Source organism: Agelaius tricolor, unplaced genomic scaffold (assembly GCF_023055355.1).
Source record: "Agelaius tricolor isolate 1412-34295 unplaced genomic scaffold, bAgeTri1.0.p SCAF_3, whole genome shotgun sequence".
Lineage (NCBI taxonomy): Eukaryota > Metazoa > Chordata > Aves > Passeriformes > Icteridae > Agelaius > Agelaius tricolor.
In genome coordinates, this window is record NW_027269263.1 from 16,942,765 (window position 1) to 16,964,915 (window position 22,151).

A 22,151-nucleotide genomic window follows, 5' to 3' on the forward strand; every position below is an offset into this window, starting at 1 on the left:
TCAAGATTGTAATGTGAGCTGTCCTTGTGTTTTTCCTGGTTGGCTAATGATGTATGTGTCTGCCTTGGCCTATCTGTGGTGAGTGTTCTGGATATAAATCAGATGGCAATCTATGTTTTACTCTAAGATCCACTCAGATACCAGGCACATCAAGTCAGTGCCAATCCTTCTTAACTTATTATATACTAATAAAAAATATGAATTTATGGAAGCCTGTTTTCAGTTTCTTTGTGTAAACAGTATAGAAATTGCCATCCGGAAGTAAATGTGTTCTGGAATAGCAGCTGAAATAAAGGCAGTGGTGTTGTTTCTCAGGAGTTTAATGAGCGCTTAGAAATCTGAAATATTTGTCTCACACAGTCAAGAAGTTTTTGACAGTGTTCTGCTGGAAAAAGTTGAGTCTCCAGAACCGCAGCACTTCACAGCACCATGGCATGGTTGAGACAAACAGTTGGTCTGTTCTGGAATCCACTCCAGAAAAGGGATGCCTATTAACTTGACCAGGCAGTCACCTTGGAGAGAGTTGTCAGGTGTAGTGACTCACTCTCTCTGGCAGAGCAGGTGCTTCAGCTCAAGCTCACATGCTAATACAAAAAGGAAGGCGTTTTTTGGACCACTTGATCCTTATTTAATAGCTTTGCTCTCCATTATTTATACTTTGTTGGGGCCAAATACTGCTTCTGAAGTAGCAACACGTTTGTGCTGTTTACAGACTTTAGATGGTAAGAAAATTACAGTACTGTTTGTGCCCTGGAAATGTCTCTCAGCACTGATTGCCTGGCTGGTCATAGCATTCCACAGCTGGAAGTTGTCATGGCACCATTTGCTGTGATATAACAGATGAAGTAAATCTGTCCAAGATGGCAAGTAGGGCTTTTTAATGAAGGCACTGAGTTTGCAAGAGGAAGGGGAAAAAAGGGAAGCAGTAGCCGAATGTAAGAATGTGACTTACAAGCCATATTCTTACCTGATATGACTGAACTATTTCCTCTTCAGCTCCATACCTTTCTGTCTGCTTCACCTCTTATAGTACTTGCAGCATCAGGTTTCTGCTATGTTAGGTCCAGCTTACTGTGTTGGGTCTCTTAATAGAAATCTTCAGAATTTGAGACCAGTGTTCTTGAGTTATTGTCTGGGTTTGATTTGAACATGATGGATCTAAAATTCAGTGGGAAGAAAATCACCCAAAACAGTCTTTTCCCCTTGCATCAGTGAGTGTTTTCAAGGTGTTGAAATAGCTGGTGGTAAATCATACCAAATGTATGTGGGGATTTCTCTACCAGTTAAATTCATGATGTGGGGAGATTCTCTAAGTCTCTGTACAGTACCATATTTTAACTCTGGAAGGAGTGAAGTATGTTGATGGAGCAAGATGCTGTCACACTCTAAATCTTAGAAGAACCTCATTCTTAAGTTAGTGCTGTTGATGCTGTGATGTTTCAGGGAGGTCTGAAGGTTCCTGCAGCCACCAAGGCACAGTTTTTCTCCTCCCAGTAAATATGTTGTAAGCTTTTAAAGTCTATTAGTGAGTGTCCTGTAACAATATTAAGCTCAGGTTCTCCTGTGAGCACACTGTGTGGTATTTTAGTTGATGTTACTGTTCTGACTTCTCCAAAACCCCTTAAGGGAGTACCAGTCTGTAAGAGGAAAAAGTACTAAGTATCCTGCATTAATACTGAGCGTTTGTTCTAATTCCCTGTGGTCCTGCCCATTCCCATCCAGCATTTTTCAGCTTTTACTGAAACCTCTTAAGGTTCATGAAACCCATCTTTCCTTTTAACATCCTTTCACCATGTGATTACAGAAGATAAAAGGGTTCTCCCTCTCCCTGTCCAGTGAGGTGAGCAGCAGCTGCTGTGAGTGCAGCTACACAGGATTTAACCTTTCTGTGACTCTGAAGCAAGTGTTTAATCCACCAGTTCTGACAACAGGGATTGCTCAGTGTGCTCCTCACCTCACCTGCAGAACTGTCCTGCTCTCATGTGTTCAAACCTTCAGCTTGGTGGTGTGCCATGTCAGAGCTGGCAGGCTCCTGCCAAACAGCCAACTTCCCGTTATCAGTGCAGGCTCAACAATGAAGTGCTCAAAATAAAGCAGGCTGAATCCTCAAGGAATGCAAGTATACACCTTCCCACCCACATCTGTCCACAAAGACAAATGGGCAAAAATTTGGCACAGTCTTCTCAGGGGAGGTTATCTAATTGTCCTGTTATTCAGCACAGTTGATGATATATGTTGTATAAATGTTGTCTTGACTTTCAGAGAAATGAAAGTTGTAACTGATATTTCTAATATTCTTGGGCTTACTTTCTTATTGCCATGGATGCTTAGCTCGGAAACGTAATAGACATTAAAACACAGAAACTGAAGAGTTGTGCTTTCCTTTCCATCCCCTCCCCTCACCTCAGGCTAATCAGCCTGTGAACAAAGATAGTGGAAGATAATGGAAGTATTTGGCCCAAAGTCACAAAGCAGGTCTGTGGCTGAGCAAGGGAGAAAACACACATCTTCTGTCTCAGGAGAGGTCTTTTTCTACTGGGCTGTGTTGCTTCTTAGCATCGTGGCTTTACACTGTCAAGATAAAGGACCAAAATAGGTTAATAGTTTATTTGTCAAAAGAAGATGACAAATGGGTTTTTCTGGCCTTCCTGTTTTAATACAAGATTTAATACTACAGCCTAGACAAAAGGAATGGTGTGCATTATTCTGTGTTAATATTCGCACAAAAGCTGAGAAATCTTGAATTTCAGAGAAATTAATGGATTTTACAATAAAAAAATGTTAAAACTAGAAACTGCCTTGACTGTATGAAAAAGTATATGAAAAACATTGCTTGCTGTAGCATGATTGATGAAAGTCAAAATATTATCTAGATGTTGAAAAGATAGAACACCAAACAAAGGAATGGGAAAATCTTGCAGTGACCTAAAGGTTAGCAAACAAAGGCCCTGAAACTGGAACAGTCATCATATGTGTTGTGAAAGGGGGAGGTTCCTTCCTGTCTGAATTTTCGCTTGCTTTTATTTCCAACCACATAAATGAAATCTGTGCCCCTAGCTTATGCCATGCTAGTGGCCTACAGGGTGGTAGAAAGAGCACCACCTAGAGAAAATGAAAAGCATAATAATGTTGTTGTGGTCACATCTCTTCCTGTTTCTCTTACCTCTGTGCATCATTTCCCTTGTACCATCAAGGCCAAAACAGAAAATGTGCTGTATGGCATTTGGTTTTAATTGTCTCTGAGACAATTTCCTAATAGGGTGAATCTTTCCGTGGATAGCTCTGCAATTATAATCAGATACTCTAGCTTTTCCTGAGCTGCTGATGGCTCTTGGGATCAGCCAACAGTGGTTCACTGTCACGGATACCCTAACTGATTGCTGCTTCCTCTAAAATCACTCTTGATGGCTCACTGGGTCTTAACTCCAGAGAACTTTGTCAGCACTTAAGTTGTAATCAGGTTGCTAAATCTCTAAAAAAAAAAAAAAGTTCTATTTTATATCTATGTTTAGTACAACTATTCAGAGTTAAGACTCTTCTGGTGCTGCATTTCATTATGATTTGAAGCCAAGAGATGATTTTATATTTTTAATTAAATTCCATGTCATTTACTGTATGGAGGGAAGGTTAGACTTCCACCTCTCACAGCAAGTCAGCAGGAGGTTATTGCCCTTTGGCATCCCTCCTGCAGTGCTTTTGACATTTTCCAGTGACGCTTTCATAACAGCAGGTGGGTAAAACTTATGGGGAAAAAAATTAAGTTAGAATTTGAGCAGCTTGGTCTCTATGTAATCAAATAAGTTTCAGAATTTGGATAAATTGTTACAGACCACCTTGTAGCAGCTGTTACCAACAAGGAAGACAATAACTGATAAGTCTAGTTGAAAAATGCTTAAACACAGAATAAACTAGCATTTTTCTGGAGTTCTGTGAACTGTCTGTTCAGTTGTGTGTTATTCCTAAAAACGAAACAGACTCCACACTTCAGCTTGCAAAGCAGACTTAATTGTATGCAAAACTCTCAGCAATAGAAAGTGAACTGTTGTAAGAAATTGAGCTGTGACTAGGTAATTTGACTGTGGATCTAGACTGGGCATTTTTTGTTTTGGGCATTTTAAAAAACACTTCAAAGCTGCCACCTTCAGAAACATTCGGTGCAGGTCTAGCATACCATGCTTAAATCAGGGAGTTGTGTGGTTCTGTGTGAGCAGCACTAGGTTACTGCTGAAGAACTCTGTCCTTAAGTGTCTTTTTCCAGCCACAGTAAGTACCTATATGCCTGTACAGATGGTCACATGTGGGGTTTTTAGTACTGTAGTGTCTCTAATATTCTGATAAAACATTTGTCATGTTGCATGTGTGATAAGAGGTGGGGCTCATTCCTTGTTTTCAAGCTCTTACTGGATTGTCTAGTCAGTGCTGTGGAAACGCAGTCAGGATCTTGGTTGTCTGGGTGTTGCTTTTGGATGGGTTTAACCCCAGGACAAGCATTGTAGAAATCATATTGTGAGTTCCTACTGTTTGACTTTGTTTGCACATTTTCTTTTAATGTTTGAAGTTAAAAGAAAACAAGTTTAAGTCTTGGGTTGTTTGCTCCCATATTCTTCTGGAGTGTCTGTTCTAGATGTGCTTTAGATTTAATGTTTGTTCTTGATTTTGTTAATTTTTTTATTTTGGCTTTAATTGTAAATCGTCACAGTAATAATACTGGCTTACATGTCCCAAGTGGAATCTTTGTTTTGAACTTTGTATCAGGGTCATGGGCTTCAGTGCTCCTCACCTTTTCATTGTGGTGGTGATAGTGAAAGTGGAATTCCAGAGACCATTCACCAAGCACCATTTTATACTTTACTAGTATTCCTGTGCTTTTTGTAATGATGTTTTTGACACAGACTCCCTGAGATCGCAATATGAATTTTGGGTCCTAAGTAGACTTCTGCTTTAGGGCTCTTCCACTCAGTGGCTGCTCTGGCTTCTTCAGTAATTTATTCATGTTGATGGCCAAGACACCAAGCTGAGGAGGAGAGGAGCATGGAGAAACTGTGTCCTAGGAGGTACAGTGAAGTTTCTGTTGTATTGAAAATTTCTTTGTTATTGGAATATGATCCCAATATTGCCGGGTGGAACGTCCCTGGGCTCTTCTGGCCCTTGCTGCTTGACCAGAGGTGGCAACTGTGGTGTTTTCACCTCAGAGACACCCCTGGCTGGCTGGAAGTGGCAGCTGGGCACTTGGGACAAGTCCAGGCAAGCAGGAATTCATGATTTACCTCTAATGGGAAGGCTTTAGGCAAGGTGAAGAGGAAAAGGAGACGGATTCTGCCAGAGGGTTAATCCAGAGTTTTATTCCATGGTCACAGATCTGCGAATCTTGGTAACAGCTCCAACAGAATCCCGACCGCATGGTCCCGTGTCTTTTTAAGCCCGGGGAAAGCGGGAGGGGAAGGGGTAGGTGTGCCACCAACCAGGTGGAAGTGGGGCAGTCTCAGGGGACAATGACACCTAGACTGGCCAATGACCCCAGGGCTGAGAAGCATCTTTTGAACTTGACCAACCAGACAACGCCCTTGCTGGAATGTTAAGATTGACTGACAGCACTTAGCAAGGAGGCAAGGGGGAGGGGAAGGGAGAGGTTGGCACACCTGGAAAACTGGGATAGCTAAACCAGGATATTGCTTCACACTGCAACACTTTGTGACTATACTTCTGACGCTAGTACCCATGAGTAGTTGTGTTGTCTTGAGTGTAAGGCATAAAATCCCACTGGAGTCCTCTCACATCAAGCAATCTCTTCTGGCCTCTCTTTTCTCCCCTTTGATTGATTGATTGTCCATTTCTGTCTTATAGAAGGTAATGCTTCTGTAATTCAGATGTTACAGTTCTGACCTGCAGATTATTGGAGTGTTGTATTTTCCCATGCTGCATTTATGTGATTATTTACCCCTGCAGTCCTGTTGGTATAAGGAATCTGTGAACTATTTTGACATCAACAACAATCTGTGTTGATAAAGCAGCAGCTTTGCTGCTTTAGTAGAACTGCTCCAGTCTGCCTTCAAGGAAAACTGCATTGTGTTTCTGTGTCAGAGCTGTTATTTCTTAGAGTCATGCTTAAAATGGGAGAAGTCTGTGGATTAGGTTGAAGAGGCCACATAAATTACAGCTGTTACCAAACATGGAGTACTAATCCTTGTATGTTAAGTAGCAGTTATTTTGGTTTCTTTTTCTCCCAGCCTCCTGACTGAAACAACCTTGACTTAAAAATTCTGCAGGTGCTGTAGGTGTGACTGTTGTACTTTGACATATTTTTGCTTTCACTTCTCTCTAACTTTGTTATTCTTCTGGAGATTTTAGTCCTGATACTGTACTGGCAGTGGTGGGTAATAGCTGCCGTTTTGGCTTAATGCTTCTGCAAATGTTGATGTATTTGGATTGTGTCCATGAGGAAAACTGCTTTTGGTGCTTTCTGGAGGCCTTTGGTAACAGTATGTATTTTGAAGCATTAATATGGAATACCTAGTTTCTCAAGTGAGATAAAACGTCAAAAGTTATATGGAAGCTTAGCAAAGTAGTTTCTTATTGCCACCAGTATTTTGACACTAAAACTGTCCCCTTTTTCTTTGTTGTGTTTGCCTAGAAACTGTGTGAAGGAATTCTAAACATCCTTGAAAAAGACACAAAAACTTCATGTCAAGTTGCCTGCCTGGAGGCCCTCCGGATTCTCTCCCGGGACAAGAAGGTTTTAGTGCCTGTTACCACAAAGAGGAACATGCAGATCCTTATGAAGCTAGCAAAGCTGGACACTGTGGAAGATCCACTGGAGAGAGTATCTGAATTTCCTGTGATAGTAGAAGCCTTAAAATGCCTCTGTAACATAGTTTTTAATAGTTCAGTTGCACAGAAGCTCAGTTTGGAACTGAATCTTGCAGCAATGCTCTGCAATCTTCTGCAGAAATGTAAGGACCGGCAGCTCGTTGATGACATTAAATGCTTTGATTTGCGTCTCCTCTTCCTCTTGTCCCTTCTGCACACAGATATTAGAGCACAGTTGCGTCAGGAGCTACAAGGGGTGCAGGTTTTGACTCAGGCTTTGGAGAGTTCCCTGAGTGTAAGATGGACAGAAGAATATAAGGCAGCAGAAGATCGTGACAGGCTTCCTCTATCTTTGCAAGAGACAGATTGTGCCATTGAGGCACTAAAGGCTCTATTTAATGTAACACTTGACAGCTGGAATGTCCACAGCAAGGTAAGGCTTAGCTGAAGTGCTTTCTTCAGTTGATTTTGTTTAGCCTGCAAGAATCAGCAGGTAGATACACAGGCGGCAGTTGTTGTTCCTGCTACGAGTTTGGCAGAAAATCTTATTCATATGTTTTCTGTGTATTAGGAGAACTGCTTGGCTTGCCTAATGCAAGTTTAAACTGTATGTTTTCAGATACAAAAATGCAAAAAATACTATTTCATAAAAGTCTTAGATTTCCAAAAGAAAATAAATGTTGTTCACTAATAATTATCTGGCTAGGAAAAACTTCTTTATCTAAGTGTACCAGATTGCTCCATCTTTGGAGCTTGTGGACTATGGCAAAAGGGCAGTAGATAGAGCTGAGAGAACTTCTCTGTTGCATGATAAGTACATCAACTCATTTTTAACAAATAACTCTGATGAAAGAGTGCTACTGTTGTTAATATCTTTGTCCCATCCTCCCAACACCAGCTTTGGACTTCATCATTATCTTTTTAGGTGGGATCAAGTACAAGAACAAAATACACTTTGATTGTTATGTCTTATGAATAAGGTTTATCTTGGTTTGTTTTCGTTGTTATATCAGATCTTTTTTTTTTCCTTAGATGAATATGCTTCCTATGTGTTACATCCTTAAACTTATAAACAGAAATTACAAGGGTAACTTTTCTGAATAACCTGAGTCTGTGCTAAAGCTGGAGAATTATATAGGGAACCTTTCTTTTTAGTCTACATCATAGTCTCTAGAACAGTGTTATTTACTTTCCATTGGACATGGTAAATATGTAGCATATAAAGCTGATCAAAATTCTACATTAGTTAAAACTTGCAAATAATTGTTCTTTTTAGTGCATTGGACTAAACAGCAAATCAGATATTAATTATAACTTAAAGGAATGTAAAACTTGAGCAAAGTTGGAAGTTTATTCTTTGCTTTAATGTCTCAAGGATATGCTGAATAAGAAATCCTGAAATTTAAGATTAAGTTGTGGAGGGATCAGAGAAGGTAATATTTGAGTTTCAAGGAAATATAAAGAAAGTGAGGTTTCTTTCTTCTGTTTATATTCCTGACTTAGACCCTTATTAAAAGTATCTTTAACTTTGTCAAAGTTCTTCGTATAGACAGGTGATTGTTCTGGAGGTAAAAAAGCATGTAACACAGTTATATGGAAAGTTGGAAAAAGAAACTGTTCACCTCTTGAGAGATAAACTCTTGATACCTGGAAGTTGGTTTACTCTTAAAAAATACTGAATCTGGAGAGATGTAAAGCCCAGCTCACTGTCTTTTCCTCCTTAATATCCCAAGAATGCATGTAGCTTTTTTTTTTTTTTTAATGAGAAGCTTATTTGCATTTTGAGATAAAGCTTCGATTATAACTCTACCAGAAATTCCTAAAAGCGGAGAACTTTTAAATTAAAGAACTTTTTAGTGGTTGTTAGCTGTTAGCCAGATATGGTAGGTGACATTCTGCTTAGTGAATATTCCAGTGGTAATTTTAATGATCTGGGAGAGGAGTGAAAGGCATGCTAATGAAGTGGGCTGAAGATGCAGAATTTGAAGAAATTCCAAACAGCAGAACACATGGAAAATAAAAGGAGAGCAGAGAGGTTGGGCATGTGGGTGAAAGCTAAACAAGATCTATCCTAATGTGGAGAGAACCACTTGAAACACCAGTATTTAATGACTGGAGATGGTTTCAAAGTAGCAAGGCCAGACAAGATCTGCAGATGGTACATTGGCAGATTTTGATGCTGATCCTTCAAAAGATGCATTGGGTGCTTTGTGCCAGGTCAAAATTCCAGAACATAGGACAGATGCCAAGAAGAGCTGTTGAAAAAGGGTGAGGACAATGATACAGAGCTAAATGGTTGCAGTTACTGGTGTACTATGGCGTGGCTGCTGTCTGGTAGTGGGAGATTGGAAACGGGGGATTGCTTGGAGAGAGGAAAAGGTAGGGCAAGTAAGGTTGCTGAGAAGTTATTAATGGAATGGAGGAAAGGTATCAAGGAAATTAGAAAAAAGAGACAGACTAGGTGGAGGGAATGAAACTTGGCAAAAGGTCTAAATGAAGAGAAGACAAATTAAGTGAAGAACATGCATAATCTAAATGGATGAAGAGGTGGCCTGGTGTAAATACAGGAAGTAAAGAGAGTGGTGTGTTAGTAATAGTGGTATGGAATTGAGCAAACACTTGTAACTGGGTTTTCTACTAATGAAGGCTAGTTTAACTGGAAAAACCTCAGTGAGTTATACAAGGTTTGACTTTTGAAAAAGTGAGCTTATGAGAGTTATGTACCATTAAGCATTCAGTGAAACAAAGGTACAGTCCTTTTATTGATAGGGATGGATGTTATGATCTAATAGGTATTTTCCATCTTTAACTTTTATTATTCTAGTGACCTGAAAGCCTTACTTGCAATCTTCAAAATGAAAAAATATCTTCATAATTTATATTTATATAGAATGAATCTCATCAATTTCGTTACATGGCTGCCATCCTTCGACACTGCTTATTAACCACAGGCCCTACTGAAGAAAAAACTGAAGAGTTGCACAGGTTGGTAGAATTGCAGAGCTGATCTATGTTAAAAGGTTTTTGTTTGGTTGGTTTTTCTAAATAGAAATTACTTCGCCTAAAATCTAAAGTAGAAATCTGAGAAACAATGAAAACTTAATTTATTTTGAGGTAATACTGTTAATCTTTTTTTGATGAAAGCTGTTTTCCTCAAACATTGTTTAAGCATATCCAGTTTTCCAGAGAGAAGGTGGCTGGCAAGATTGTTATCTTCTGTCACTGATAAAGAAGCTCACCTTTTTTAAATTTTGGTTTTGTGTTCACGTGTGTGTATCTGAGGATGAAAATACATATGAAAGTTGTAAGTGTAGTTAAAATTGAAGTGGAATGCAACTTCTGTTGTTTTGCACAGAAACTAATGGAAACACTGTGTTTTGAGATTTCTATATGTAAGTTTTGCAATTCTGATGGATTGGGGTGGAAGTAACAAGTTGATATTTTATCCCAATAGTTCTATGCTGCTTTATTGGAAGTACCAATAATTTTCCTTGGTAATAATATTTTTTTTTTCAAAGATGAGTGAATCACACAGTTTTAGGTGTGTGGTTTGGTTTTTTTTTCCTCAGTCCTGCACCCAACTATTATTATTGGGCAGCCAGTAATTCAATCAAAATTCAGATTATTTGTGGTGAGGTGGTGGGTCTTGTTTAGTGTTACTGTTCTTTCTCTATGACACCCTTATTTTTGCCAAGTAGGTCAGCTGTTCACTGGGCCTGATAGTACAGTAGCTTCCCTCAGCACTGAAATGTTGCCCATTTTCTTCTTCAGAAATGTCTGCATATCTGACTGTTGGATCTTTAGAAGGTCTGCTGAGCCAGTCTCTAGGAAGAAGGATACAGCTTTTCATACCCAGCAATCTTGAAAGTGTTAAATGACCTTGATTGAAGTCTTGGAAAGCTCTTAGAGATCAACAGTCTTAGGAGGTGAACACTAAAATCCTACAAGAGAGCCCTTCTCAGCTGGTGCAGACTAGTTTGGAGTAATTTAGGATACTGCTGCAGTAGTTGCCATGACTGAAGTTAGTGCTGTGTCCTGAAGGGCAGTTAGTATTTTCTCTTTGCTGCTGCTTATGGTGGGTGCTTTGTGCTCTCAGCCTCCTTTAAGGGAGGGACTGGCAGGAATAAAATCCCTACTGCTGGGAGAATTTAAAAGTTTTGGATAAAATCAACAATTATGAGAGAGTTACAAGAACTATTATATAGCTGATGCTCTTCCCAAGATCTGTTCTCTTGTCCAGAAATCTGACTAGTCTGATCACACTGTTAAATATATTGCCCTGTAAAATTTAATTGTCTTGTGCTATTGCAAAAGGATGCAAGTTATGCAGGTCCTTTTGGTTTTAGATTTTGCACACACTTGCAGCTGAGATCCAGAAAGGGCTTTACATAAAGAAGCAGGCAGCTGTGAAGATGATGTAGTGTTGATGTGATTTCTGTCCTTGCTTTTTCAGTGTCAAGGGAGATTTTTTGTAGCAGTGCTGCCCACATGGGCCTTATGGAGACACCAAGTCAAAGCAAAGGTTCTCCGTAATTCTGAGAGGGGGAAGCACAAAATAAATGAGGACACACATCACTGCCTTGAATCAAGGCAGTTGTTCCCCCTTCTCCAGCAGAGACTCAGGGTAGCACTGCATTAGTCTTTCTGCTATGCTGAGAAAACAGCTTTGTCCCTCAGTTAGCAAACTGTAGCTGGTTAAGTTAGCTGAAGAGTAAAGAATGCAAGTATAGCATCATTGCTTGTGGTATTCGATCTTGATTTACGTGCTGCAAGAGCACCGTGCAGGATTTGACTGCTGCGATTCAAATATTTCAGCCTTTTTGCTGAACCTGAGTTGTGTCTTTGAATGCTGCAAGGATGCAATAAAAGAATAAATGAATACACCCTTCCACCAAGACTGTTCATCACAGCTCTGGAATAGAAAAGCTATACTCAGAAGTAATGCCCCTGCAAATCCTCAAATGGATTGGGGCCTTCATCAAAGGGCCCAACTTCAGTCCGCTGATCTATTCAGACAAGCAAAACTCAATTCCTGATAGGAGCCACACTAAGAAATGAGTAAATTGTTATTAGCAGTATGTAGCTAAAAGAGAGAGGCCTGTCTCATCATTTGGGCTATTCAGCATGCTGGACTCTGACCGTGCAATCTTTATTGCTAGAGATGAGGTGTGAGTCAGAGAGCAGAGCACAACTTCCAGCTCTGCTTTCCTCCTGGAGCCTATCACTAAGGCAATTATGAAAACTGTGTTAAAAATAAAATGAAATACAAACAGTTGTGAATGCAGAATAAAATGTATGAAGCATCGGGGAGGTACAAATACATTTCTTAAGATTGCTGATTACTTGCACTTCCCTAAGTTTGTAAATCTGCAGAACCTAAGATGCTTCAGTGAAAGGTTTTGGCAGCCTGTTATAGCACATAGTTTGAATGGCTGTGCTTTGAATGTGTAAGTTGAGGATTTATTTTAGGTGAACAGTGAGTGTTGGACACATGCCCTGAGCCACGATGTACTGATTGTCAGTGTGACTATTTCTAATAAAAAAGCAGAAGTTAGCCATAAAATATCTTAACTACTTTAGTACCCAGCATTGTCCTTGTGGTTCTGTTGTGGCATTGCTTAATGTTTGAATATGAACAACTTAAAGTACCACATGTTAGAGTGAGTGTCATTTTTGCCCACTAACAAGGTTTTAATCAAGGCATTCACTGGCTCTAAATAGGCCTTTGCTTCTGAATTTGCATATCAGGAGGGGGCTGGGAGCATGAGTGGGTGGATGTCATGTCCCAGTGATTAATGATCTGTAGGAAGCCAAAAGGGAGAGAGTAATATAGGCAGTATTTCTACCCCCTGGAGTAGGAATGCAAACACTATTGTGCATATCTGTGCACAGTCACTGACTTCCTGGTAGCTGGAGAATTTCATACACTCCTCTGCCACAAATAAAACTGTCAGTGGAGTGACAAAGATCAGAAAGCTGGGCTTCATTTATTGAAAAGAATAGCTCAGGCACAGTGATCCAGAAAATTAATTTTGTAGGTGTTTGGGAACTTGATTGTTTAATAAAAAACTGGTAAAAAGAGAACTTTTGATGAAAGGTCTGAAGCCATCAAATATTTGTTGAATTTCTTCTGTTTTGTTTCTGACTATTCCTGAATTATTTGAGAGGAATAACTTCTGTGATATAAAAGGCATATCTTGAGCACGATTTAGAACAAAACAAAGAGAACAGGCAGTCCCAAAAGTAATAGTGGTCTGAATTTCAATTACTAAAAGAGCAAAAAGAGATGGCACAGTGTGGAACAGCCACCCAGTCTGATCAAACCAGAACTAGCAATTTTGTTAGAAATCCTGTTATGGTCAGATGGCCATGGTTTGCTTTCTCTTTTGCTAATTCTTTGTTAGAATAGTATTAATAACTTAGAGGGCAGCTTCTAAGTAGATATTATTAAAAGTCTTAAATGAAGTTGTTTGAAAAGATTTCTCCATTCTTGGAGCACTTCACCAGTCCTTGAAACATGAGTGCTCATTGGTTCATTGATAGCTTTGAGGTCTGCATGGGTAAACCTGAATTGTTTTGTGCTATTTCTAAATACATCCATTTTTAAGTTTAGTTGGACATCAGCAAGTAAATAATGATGGAATTCTAATTTTTGCAGCATCTGCGTAATTTCTCCCAGTATTCAGGAACAGTACAAGCCCAAGTCTGTACAGTGAGAACAGGGTAGATAGCAAACTCAAGGCATGTGTACCCTGCAAGAGATCCTTGCAAAGTAAGTCCCACCTTACTCCGTTGAAGAGGAGGGAGGGACCCTGTGACCTAATTGAAATAATTTAATGGCTCTTTGGAAATGCTCCTCTTTGTGTCCTAAGTTGAGAACACTGCCAGTTACTGAAGGGTAGTGCTTCATACATAAACCTGAGTCTTTTTTTAATGTGTTAAAAAGCCTTCTGTACTTCATAAATACTGCAAGCTAAATAAAAACGAAAATATTTCAGGGGACCTAAGAAAAGGCCACTTTGCCCCCCTGTTACAGCAGGAGGAAATGTTGTCCATATTGTATTTTGCCATACTAATGTTGGTAATATGGATGTATGGTAAAATGTTTTAAGTTTCAAGGAGGAAAAAAACTCTGACTGCTGCAGATCAATGTGAGAGTTCCCCCTGCTGTCCTGCAAGATCAGCTGCTGTAGCTTGCTGCTGAAAGCTGTGCCTTGTCCATGGGATGAGACACTGTCGGGGCTGGAAGTAATCCTGCACTGCTGCTTTTGGAACTTTTTGTCTTTCTTTTTCCTTGTTTGTTCCAAGAGCCAGAACTCAGGCGATAATGCAGGCCACCTTCTTTAAAACCCAGAGAGGAGAAAATAAAGCATTGTTTGAGTTGTAGGGCCTCTTTTTGATTGCAGTTGTACAAGCAGTTTATGGTGAGTTGTACTCTGTTTTTAATCGTTCCTTCCAAATGAATAATGAATTTTTAAAATCTGTTTCAGCAATGCAATCAACCTCTTAAGCAATGTTCCTGTTTCTTGCTTGGATGTTCTTATTAATCCATCGTCCCAAGAGGAAACAGATATAAAATACAATGGTATGAATATGGGAGCTATTCAGATTTTACTGGATTTCATGGAGAAGAGAATAGACAAGGTATGGACTGCAGGGATTTTTCACAAAAGGGGCCTCTTTCACTAAGGCAAAAATTGCACATATATCAAGTTCTGTATAAACCTTTCAGCCAGTACTTAGCACAAATATGGATATCCAACTAAACTGTGAAACACCTCCAAATTCCTGTGAATATCTGAAGCTCTTTGCTGTGTGTCTGAGGGTGAACATTTGGTTCTTTATGTAAAGTTCATATTTTGACTCTCATATAAAACTTTATTGAAGCGTTCATAGAATTTGAAAAGGAATGTTTACTCTTAAAATATTTTATTTGTATTTGGCCTTATTTTAGGGAAGCAGCTACAGAGAAGGTCTGACTCCAGTTCTTAGTTTATTAACTGAATGCTGCCGAACTCACAGGAATATCAGGAAGTTTATCAAAGCTCAGGTGAGTAAAATTCATCGAAATTTGCATTTGAAACTGGTGATGAACTTTGAGGTTTGTACATCAGTGCAGGACAGTGCTGTAGAAATAATTTTTCAGTCATGTAAATCAACAGATATTATGGCCTGAGTTCCATGGTACATTTTGTAGAGCTGTTAAATAATAACATCAGGGATATTGTAAAGCTGTGTCAATGTCAGTCACCGTGTATCCTATGAGATGGGCAAAAAATTCAGTAAGGTCTGTTCCCTTACATTCAGTAAATAAGAAGCATTTCAGTGCAGTTAATTAGACTTTGCAGAGCTATGTGGTGGCAAGTGAGAATACAGGTGTTTTGATGGGTTCTGCTTGAGGTTTAGTTTTACTTCATCAGAAAGGAGTTGTTAGGATTAAGACTTGTGTACCAGTGTATATCAGCTGTCCTGTCAGACTAAACATGCCCCTGGACAGAGGGCACACTTCATCTCTTTGTCTCTTATAAGGGCTCTTTATTACAGTATGGACTGTAGCTTTTAACAGGGAAGATGATTTCTGTGCCATGGTTAAAGACCTGAAGGATCTGTGTAGCTTGGTGGTTGAGTGTGGTGTTTTCTATTTGTTTTGCTGCTTTTCCTGAGGTCAAGTGGAAAGAAGCTAAAAGATGAGCACAAGAAAGAAATTGCTCCTCTGGTTTCTGCTCTCCTCCTAAGCTGCAGTGGCTTTTGAGTTGCATCCCAGATGCTGCTTCCAGATCAAAGCTGCGCCTGAATTCATAAATGGAATTTAAAATTAAGAAGATAATATATTTTCTGCCTCTTTCATCCAAACCAGAAAAGTGTTTTTGAGGAATTTAAGAAACTTGTTCTTGTTGCTTGTTTTTCTTCACAGCACTTAGTTTTTAAGATACTTTGCTGATCTGTTAACTTCCAAAATAAAAAAAAAGTTGCAGAGCCAAGTGTACAGAAGCTAGAAAATGAAGTTGTCTGCATGTTTTTACGACATCTGAGCATCTCAATGTCAGGATATAATTGCATGCTGACTCCTGCCACAGGACCACTGCCTCATATAGTGCAGAGAATGGATGGATGTTGCTAACTGCATGACTGGATGTTTGATATTTTGAATAACCCTCATTGTTAAGTTCTGGCCTTGGGCTTTATTTATTGTGTGCTATTCAAATTGTGATTTGAAGACAGGATGATTGATTTCCTCATGGACTGTCCTATGGCACTCATCACTGTATTAGTATTAGAGTACTCTAAAAACATTAATTCATTCTTACAACACACTGGAAATGGCAGTTGTGGTACTATCCCCATTGGGGGGAGTAAGCAGGGACAAAGTAAAATGTTTTTGCTAATTGTTTGAATACTTGGCCTGAAAAAGAAGGATCTGTTTTATCCAAAGCAGTCAGTACTGTAGAATTAATGTAAGGATCAGTTCCCAGTGAGTCCAATTTCAGTAGTAATTGTACTGCAATTTTGCACAGGGCATGACACTTTACGTTAGACACCTAGAAAAGAACTTGCAATTTCTTATTATAGTGACACACTTTTTTTATTCCTTAATAAAATATTGAAGATCTATAATTCTTATTTGAGTCTTCAGATCATTAAATATTTCATATTATGGCCCGGATTTGTTTGCAGATCATATAATATATCCTTTGAATGTGAAAAAATGTACATAGATATTGAGTCTGAAGGCATCCACACAAGGAGGCACAAGATGGTTTGTATCATTCATGCACTACCTGCCTATCTTGAGGGTTGAAGTTAACAATATTAATGACCTCTAATGAGAAAATAGTGTATTTGAGGAAATGTTAAATCGTGATTTCTCCAAAATATTTCTGAAATTTAGCTTGAGCTTTTAAAAGTGTTTTGTGGTTGAAGTATGTGTTTCCTCTCTATGTAGAGCCCATTTTTGAAATTTTGAAGTAGAACTTGCAATGTACTTATTTTCGTGCTTTTTCATTAAGCACGTCGTTGTTCTGTATAAACTACAGAGCATTTTTTAAGAGTGTATGCTTCCTTAAACTGGTGTTTTGAATACTTTTACAAGATACATGAGGAAAACAGAAGAAACAGAGAACATGAGGTTATGGCTGCCTGTTGACCAACTCTCCTGGGACACCCATTTGTGCTCATAAACTCCTAGTAATTGTATTTTTAAAGTCTGCATTTGAGCATTTGAGACAGTATTTTTCTGCCCAAAATGACAGACCAGAAAACTTAAATATAATGAGAAGCAAGAGTCACTATTAATGCATGTGGGCATAGTTGTCTGATTTTATTGCTTTTTTTTTTTCTTGAAGGACGGAGTAATTTTTTTTGTTCTGTTGACTACATTTGTTTTTGCAAATATGATATTTCCATGCATTTTATGCTGTTCTTCCCTTTCTTGTGTGCTGCCAGGTACTGCCCCCATTAAGAGATGTCTCAAACCGTCCTGAAGTTGGCACAACAGTGAGGAACAAACTTGTCCGCCTTATGACACACGTTGACCTTGGAGTAAAGCAAATTGCAGCAGAATTTCTTTTTGTTCTTTGTAAAGAGAGAGGTAAAAATTACTTTTTCTTCTCCCTTTTGTATAAGGTCTTGCTGTAATTGGTATATTTACCTCTTGCTGTAACTCGCAGTTCTTGTAGTATTCTGTGGGGTTTGTTTTGTAGCTGAGTACAGCTGAATAATTTTCTGTATCCTCTTTGCAGTCGATAGCTTGTTGAAATACACAGGCTATGGTAACGCAGCAGGATTGCTGGCAGCCAGGGGCCTGCTAGCAGGAGGAAGAGGAGATCATTGGTACTCAGATGATGAGGATACAGACACAGAAGAATACAAATCTGCAAAGCCAAAGTATGGTATTGTTTTCAATATCACATATCCCGTTGCATTTTGTATTCTTTTGATGGGATTTTGGGTGTTTTGTTACCTTTTTCAGAGAGGCCAGTTTTGGAATGATATTAACTTAACTTGCTTATATTAACTCCTGTCTTCTGCTGATTTCATGGTCTAATTATTGAGAAACCAGCCTCTAATAGTGTCCATCATGTAGTCAGATATGGTTGCAGGGGAGAAAAAAAATTTACTACGAGAATGATTTAACATCTGAATAACTACTTAAATTTCAAGTGTGAAAAGAGATTTTTAAGGAAGTGATAGGAAAAAATTTGGTAGCAAACTTAGCAAGGATAGGTTTTGTACCAGATTTTTGAGGAACTCACGTGAAGTTTGCCAAGCTGCTAACTACAGTTTGTGGGGTATATCTCTGTAATGGAGAAAGTAATGGTGTCAGATATGGCTAAAAGTTTTAGTCAGAACTTTGTTAAAAAGGAGAAAACCAGTAGGTTTAGTTTTGGTTTTAACTGAGTTTCAGATTGCCTGGTACTAAAATTTTCCTGAAAAACCAAGTAGGCCACATATGTAAATTACAGGAGGAGCAAAATAACTTGTATAGAAGTCATGCAGCAGGAATGCAATATATTTGATTGACAAATTCACTGACCATGTAGAAGCTCAGTTGATTTTTATTAGTTGTAATTGATTGGGTGCTAGAGGTTTTAGTTTGTCATGTTACGTCTAGGATTTTATGCCATTTTAAAGATGTTCTAAAATTGTTGATAGTGGACATCTGAAGCGTTAACATTATTCTTCTGTTTTACTCTGTTTTCCTTGAATTACACAGACATGATTAGGTGCGTGGTGGGTGCTTGTGGTTTATTGAAAGATTCCTGTCAAGGTACATGAACAAAGGACAGGGATTAAATGTATGAGATTTAGGAGTTACGTTGCTTCTATGCTAAGAAATTAACTCTAAACCAGGAGGTTTCTTTTTATTTCTACACTTTAGGATTTTTTTTCTTGCTGTTTCCTCTATACTCTTCTTTCAAAAGCCTGACATTCACTTATATGCATATAAGTAAAACTATAACATCCATTTAGTTAAAAGCTAACACTTACATGAAACATTCGAGATAACTGTCAGTTGATTTATGCATCTGATTTTCTGTTTTGCTGTTAAATATCTGTGATTAAAATGTTTGAAAGGATAATGTGCCCTGAAAGTTTTCTTTAGAACTACTTCTCTGCTTTTGTTACCATTTCTGTATCACTCTTCATTTGTATTAACAGTGAAAATAAAGCTGGCTTTGTAAATGCTCAAAGTGAAGTAACTTAATCTGGTTTGAGCAAAAAATCATCATAATGGAAGGGCTTAACTAATTTAATGGAAAATTAACTGGAACCTATCTTTTTAAAAAGATATAATCTATATTTTTATTAATCTATATTTTTAAAATCAAGCCTGTACAGAATTAATTTCAGACATGTATCTGTCATCCAGTTCCCTATTTATGTCATTAGTACTAATGACATTGTTGTTGTTACCATCATCATTCCCCTGGTTTCAAACTGTTCCTCTCTATGTTCCAACAAGAACTACCTACCAGTGCGTTTTTGAGCACTGACAAGACATTAATACAGTGAATCCACACAAAGATTCAGTCACGATTCATGAGAAAATAGGGTATAAATATGAACCTTGTCTATTTATAACAAAACCTTTTGTGTGCAGTTCAGACAGTTTTAGTCTTGATGGTTTCTGTGAGTTCTTCCTGTTTCCTGCTATTAAGAAGATAGAAAACGTACTTATTCCTGCAGAAATGTAAACTGTGTTGTTTTTTCACCTCCAGCATTAACCTTATCACTGGTCACTTAGAAGAGCCAATGCCCAATCCAATGGATGAAATGACAGAAGAACAAAAAGAATACGAAGCTATGAAGCTTGTCAACATGTTTGATAAACTTTCTAGGTATTGTATTATGCTTTTGAGAGGCAGCTTGTATCCTGGCTCTTTACTAAGGTCTAGTGCTTCAAAATAATGCTAGAATCTACTTCTTTGTAGGATTAGGACCACTTTAAATGCAGAGAAAATGTTTAGCACTTAAAAGAGTGATATGTTGCAGGACTTCTGAGGAAACCTCTTTTGGAGAGGATTGGACAGAATTGGGAAGACCCTGGTGGTCAGGGGACCTGAATAGATAGGCTGATGGTAATGAAGAGAATTTCTTCTTTTAAAGTATGGGACACAATTTAGGCCCAAGGCAAGCATGGGTATTTTCCCCAAGTTAATGAGCAGCATCTCATTGTAACTACTTATGCCTGCTGCTTACATGAAGAGCAAATACAGTGTGAAAATAGTTGTTGTCAGAAACAATAAATTGTATAATGGAGCAATTAAAAGGGAAATTGCAGTTAAGACTTTTTGTGGATTGATTAGGTTAAGTGTGGACTGGATTACAAATCAGCCTTTGTAATTTGTTTTATGTGACAAAGGTAATGCCATGAAAGAAATGGGTACTTAGTGTGACATAATGGTGTTACAGTACTGATACACAGAGGGTTGGTCTTCAGTTCATAACTTTCTGTGTACAAAAGAACATAGACCTGTGCTCTTATCTCTAGCTTTTTTTCTCTTTGGCTCAATATGCCTAGAATTTACTGGGGTTTTTTTCCCCATACTTCAAGCCATACTGGAGTGATTGCCTGTATTTTTTTTAATTCATAAGTAAAGTTACATTCTTGAGAAACACTTATGTGATACTAATTTGCCATTGAACTGAGCTGTAGGAGGTAAATATTTAAGGACATTCATTCTTCAAATGTGGAAAAAACTCATCAGCTAGAAATGTGCTTGTTTTGTGAGAGTCTATAGATAGTCAATTAACAAGATCTATTGAGAGAAATTCAGTAAAACAAGTTTTTATATCTCTTTTAAGGATTAGGAATATAGCAAAAGATACAGGACAATCTGGATTTTACATTAGTTGTCAAAAACTAATTACAGGGAGGATTGAAAACAGGGAAGGAACTTAGAACAACTGATCTGAGAGTATCAATGAAGTAATTAGATATTTTTTTCGCATTATTTGCAGGGAAGGCAACCGTACCATGTCATAGTCTTCTTAGGAAAGAGAAGTAAATGCAATGCACATGTAATCTTAATTGAATCATTGCTATGTTAAGCTAGAGAATTAAGATGCTGAGCATGAAGGTACCACAGTAAAATGACTAAATGGTCTAAAACGTTCTTTGAAAGTAAGATTGAGGCTGCAGATAAGCTGAGACTGAAGGCAGTTGCTGTCACTGCAGCAGTTACACAAAAACTCCCAATGGTTACTGTGGCACAAGAGCCCTTTCAGTCTGGAGGGCTGGAGGCACCTGCTGCAGTGCCTGCCACAGGCTGACAATGACTGAGCAGCTGCTGCCCTGTGTCACCACTTATCCTCTTGGCCAGCAGCATTGCTGTCACCTTGAGCCTTCTGTGCCCCCTACATTCACCTGCAATTTCTTTTATAGTACTTACACTTCTTCAGGGCTGGGACTCTGTGGTAGGGTTTTTGCTTGTTTGTTTTGTATTGTGGTTACTGTGGGACAGTGTTGTTGATGTGATCCCTTTAGGTGCTGTGATGACATGAATAAAATCATTTCACTGTTCTTCCCACACTTTTTGTTTTACTAAAAATAGGGGAGGAGGAAATGCTGGCAGGAGGGAAAAAGAAAGTAAGACTTGGAATGGGAAGGTTGTGGGATGTTTTTCATGAATGTAATTGAGTGCAATTGTGGGCCCTGCAGATGTTAAACAACATGGGAAGTTGCCAGTCTTGCATACAAGAAGACGTTAGTACCATGCTGATAGTAGTGGGAGTCCCTCCATGGTTTTGGAACAGGAAACTTGTGCTGCCTCCACCTTGAGGAGTGCTGGGAGTTTGCAGACTTAAATCTACATGGAATGCACTTCTTACCCTTGGTTTGTACCCTACAGATTCAAAGCAGAGGTTGCTTGGTTGGAGTTTTTGGTTGATTCTGGGGTTTGAGTCTTCCTTTGAGGCAGAGGGCTCGTGGCAGGTTTCCTGCTTCTGCTTTTCTCTCTTGTCATCATAGGAGGGGAAATGTGCCATGAACGGGTTCAGTTTGGTGCAGTGCTTTGCTTACAGAGGGGAGGAAGTTGGAACAAGAACAAACAACTTCTTCTCCTCTTGAGCAAGTTTATATAATTTAATGTAACCTGAACAGGAGCTTAGAGTAAGCTTGTGGGATGTACAGCAAAACAGGTTTGCTTAGTTTACTGATATTGTCCCAGCAGTGGAAGCTAAGCTTTAAAGAACTGCCACACTTTTATTGAAGAAAAGTATGAAAAAAAGTTGAAGGACTAACAAACTTGTCAACTTCCTTCCCTGAGTGATTATAATAATTAGGCCAGTTTGTCACTGGGGCGCTTCAGATTTGACTTTGACTGGCTGAATATGAGAACTCA

At 38.7% G+C, this 22,151-nt stretch overlaps 1 protein-coding gene across 2 annotated transcripts in view; it reads left to right on the plus strand.

The window, feature by feature from the left end:
* Positions 1-22,151, plus strand: part of RIC8B (RIC8 guanine nucleotide exchange factor B) — a 33,062-nt gene that overhangs the window by 5,513 nt on the left and 5,398 nt on the right. The window contains exons 1-8 of one of the 2 annotated variants that reach the window (XM_071422703.1): positions 4,692-5,054; positions 6,632-7,240; positions 9,698-9,792; positions 14,298-14,451; positions 14,762-14,857; positions 17,251-17,395; positions 17,547-17,691; positions 19,527-19,646. In XM_071422703.1, the coding sequence (XP_071278804.1) occupies positions 6,764-7,240; positions 9,698-9,792; positions 14,298-14,451; positions 14,762-14,857; positions 17,251-17,395; positions 17,547-17,691; positions 19,527-19,646 (1,232 nt within the window). In that variant the 5' untranslated portion in view covers positions 4,692-5,054; positions 6,632-6,763. Of the gene's footprint in view, positions 1-4,691; positions 5,055-6,631; positions 7,241-9,697; positions 9,793-14,297; positions 14,452-14,761; positions 14,858-17,250; positions 17,396-17,546; positions 17,692-19,526; positions 19,647-22,151 lie in introns of those variants that run through there. The other variant, XM_071422702.1, reaches the window with a different exon arrangement.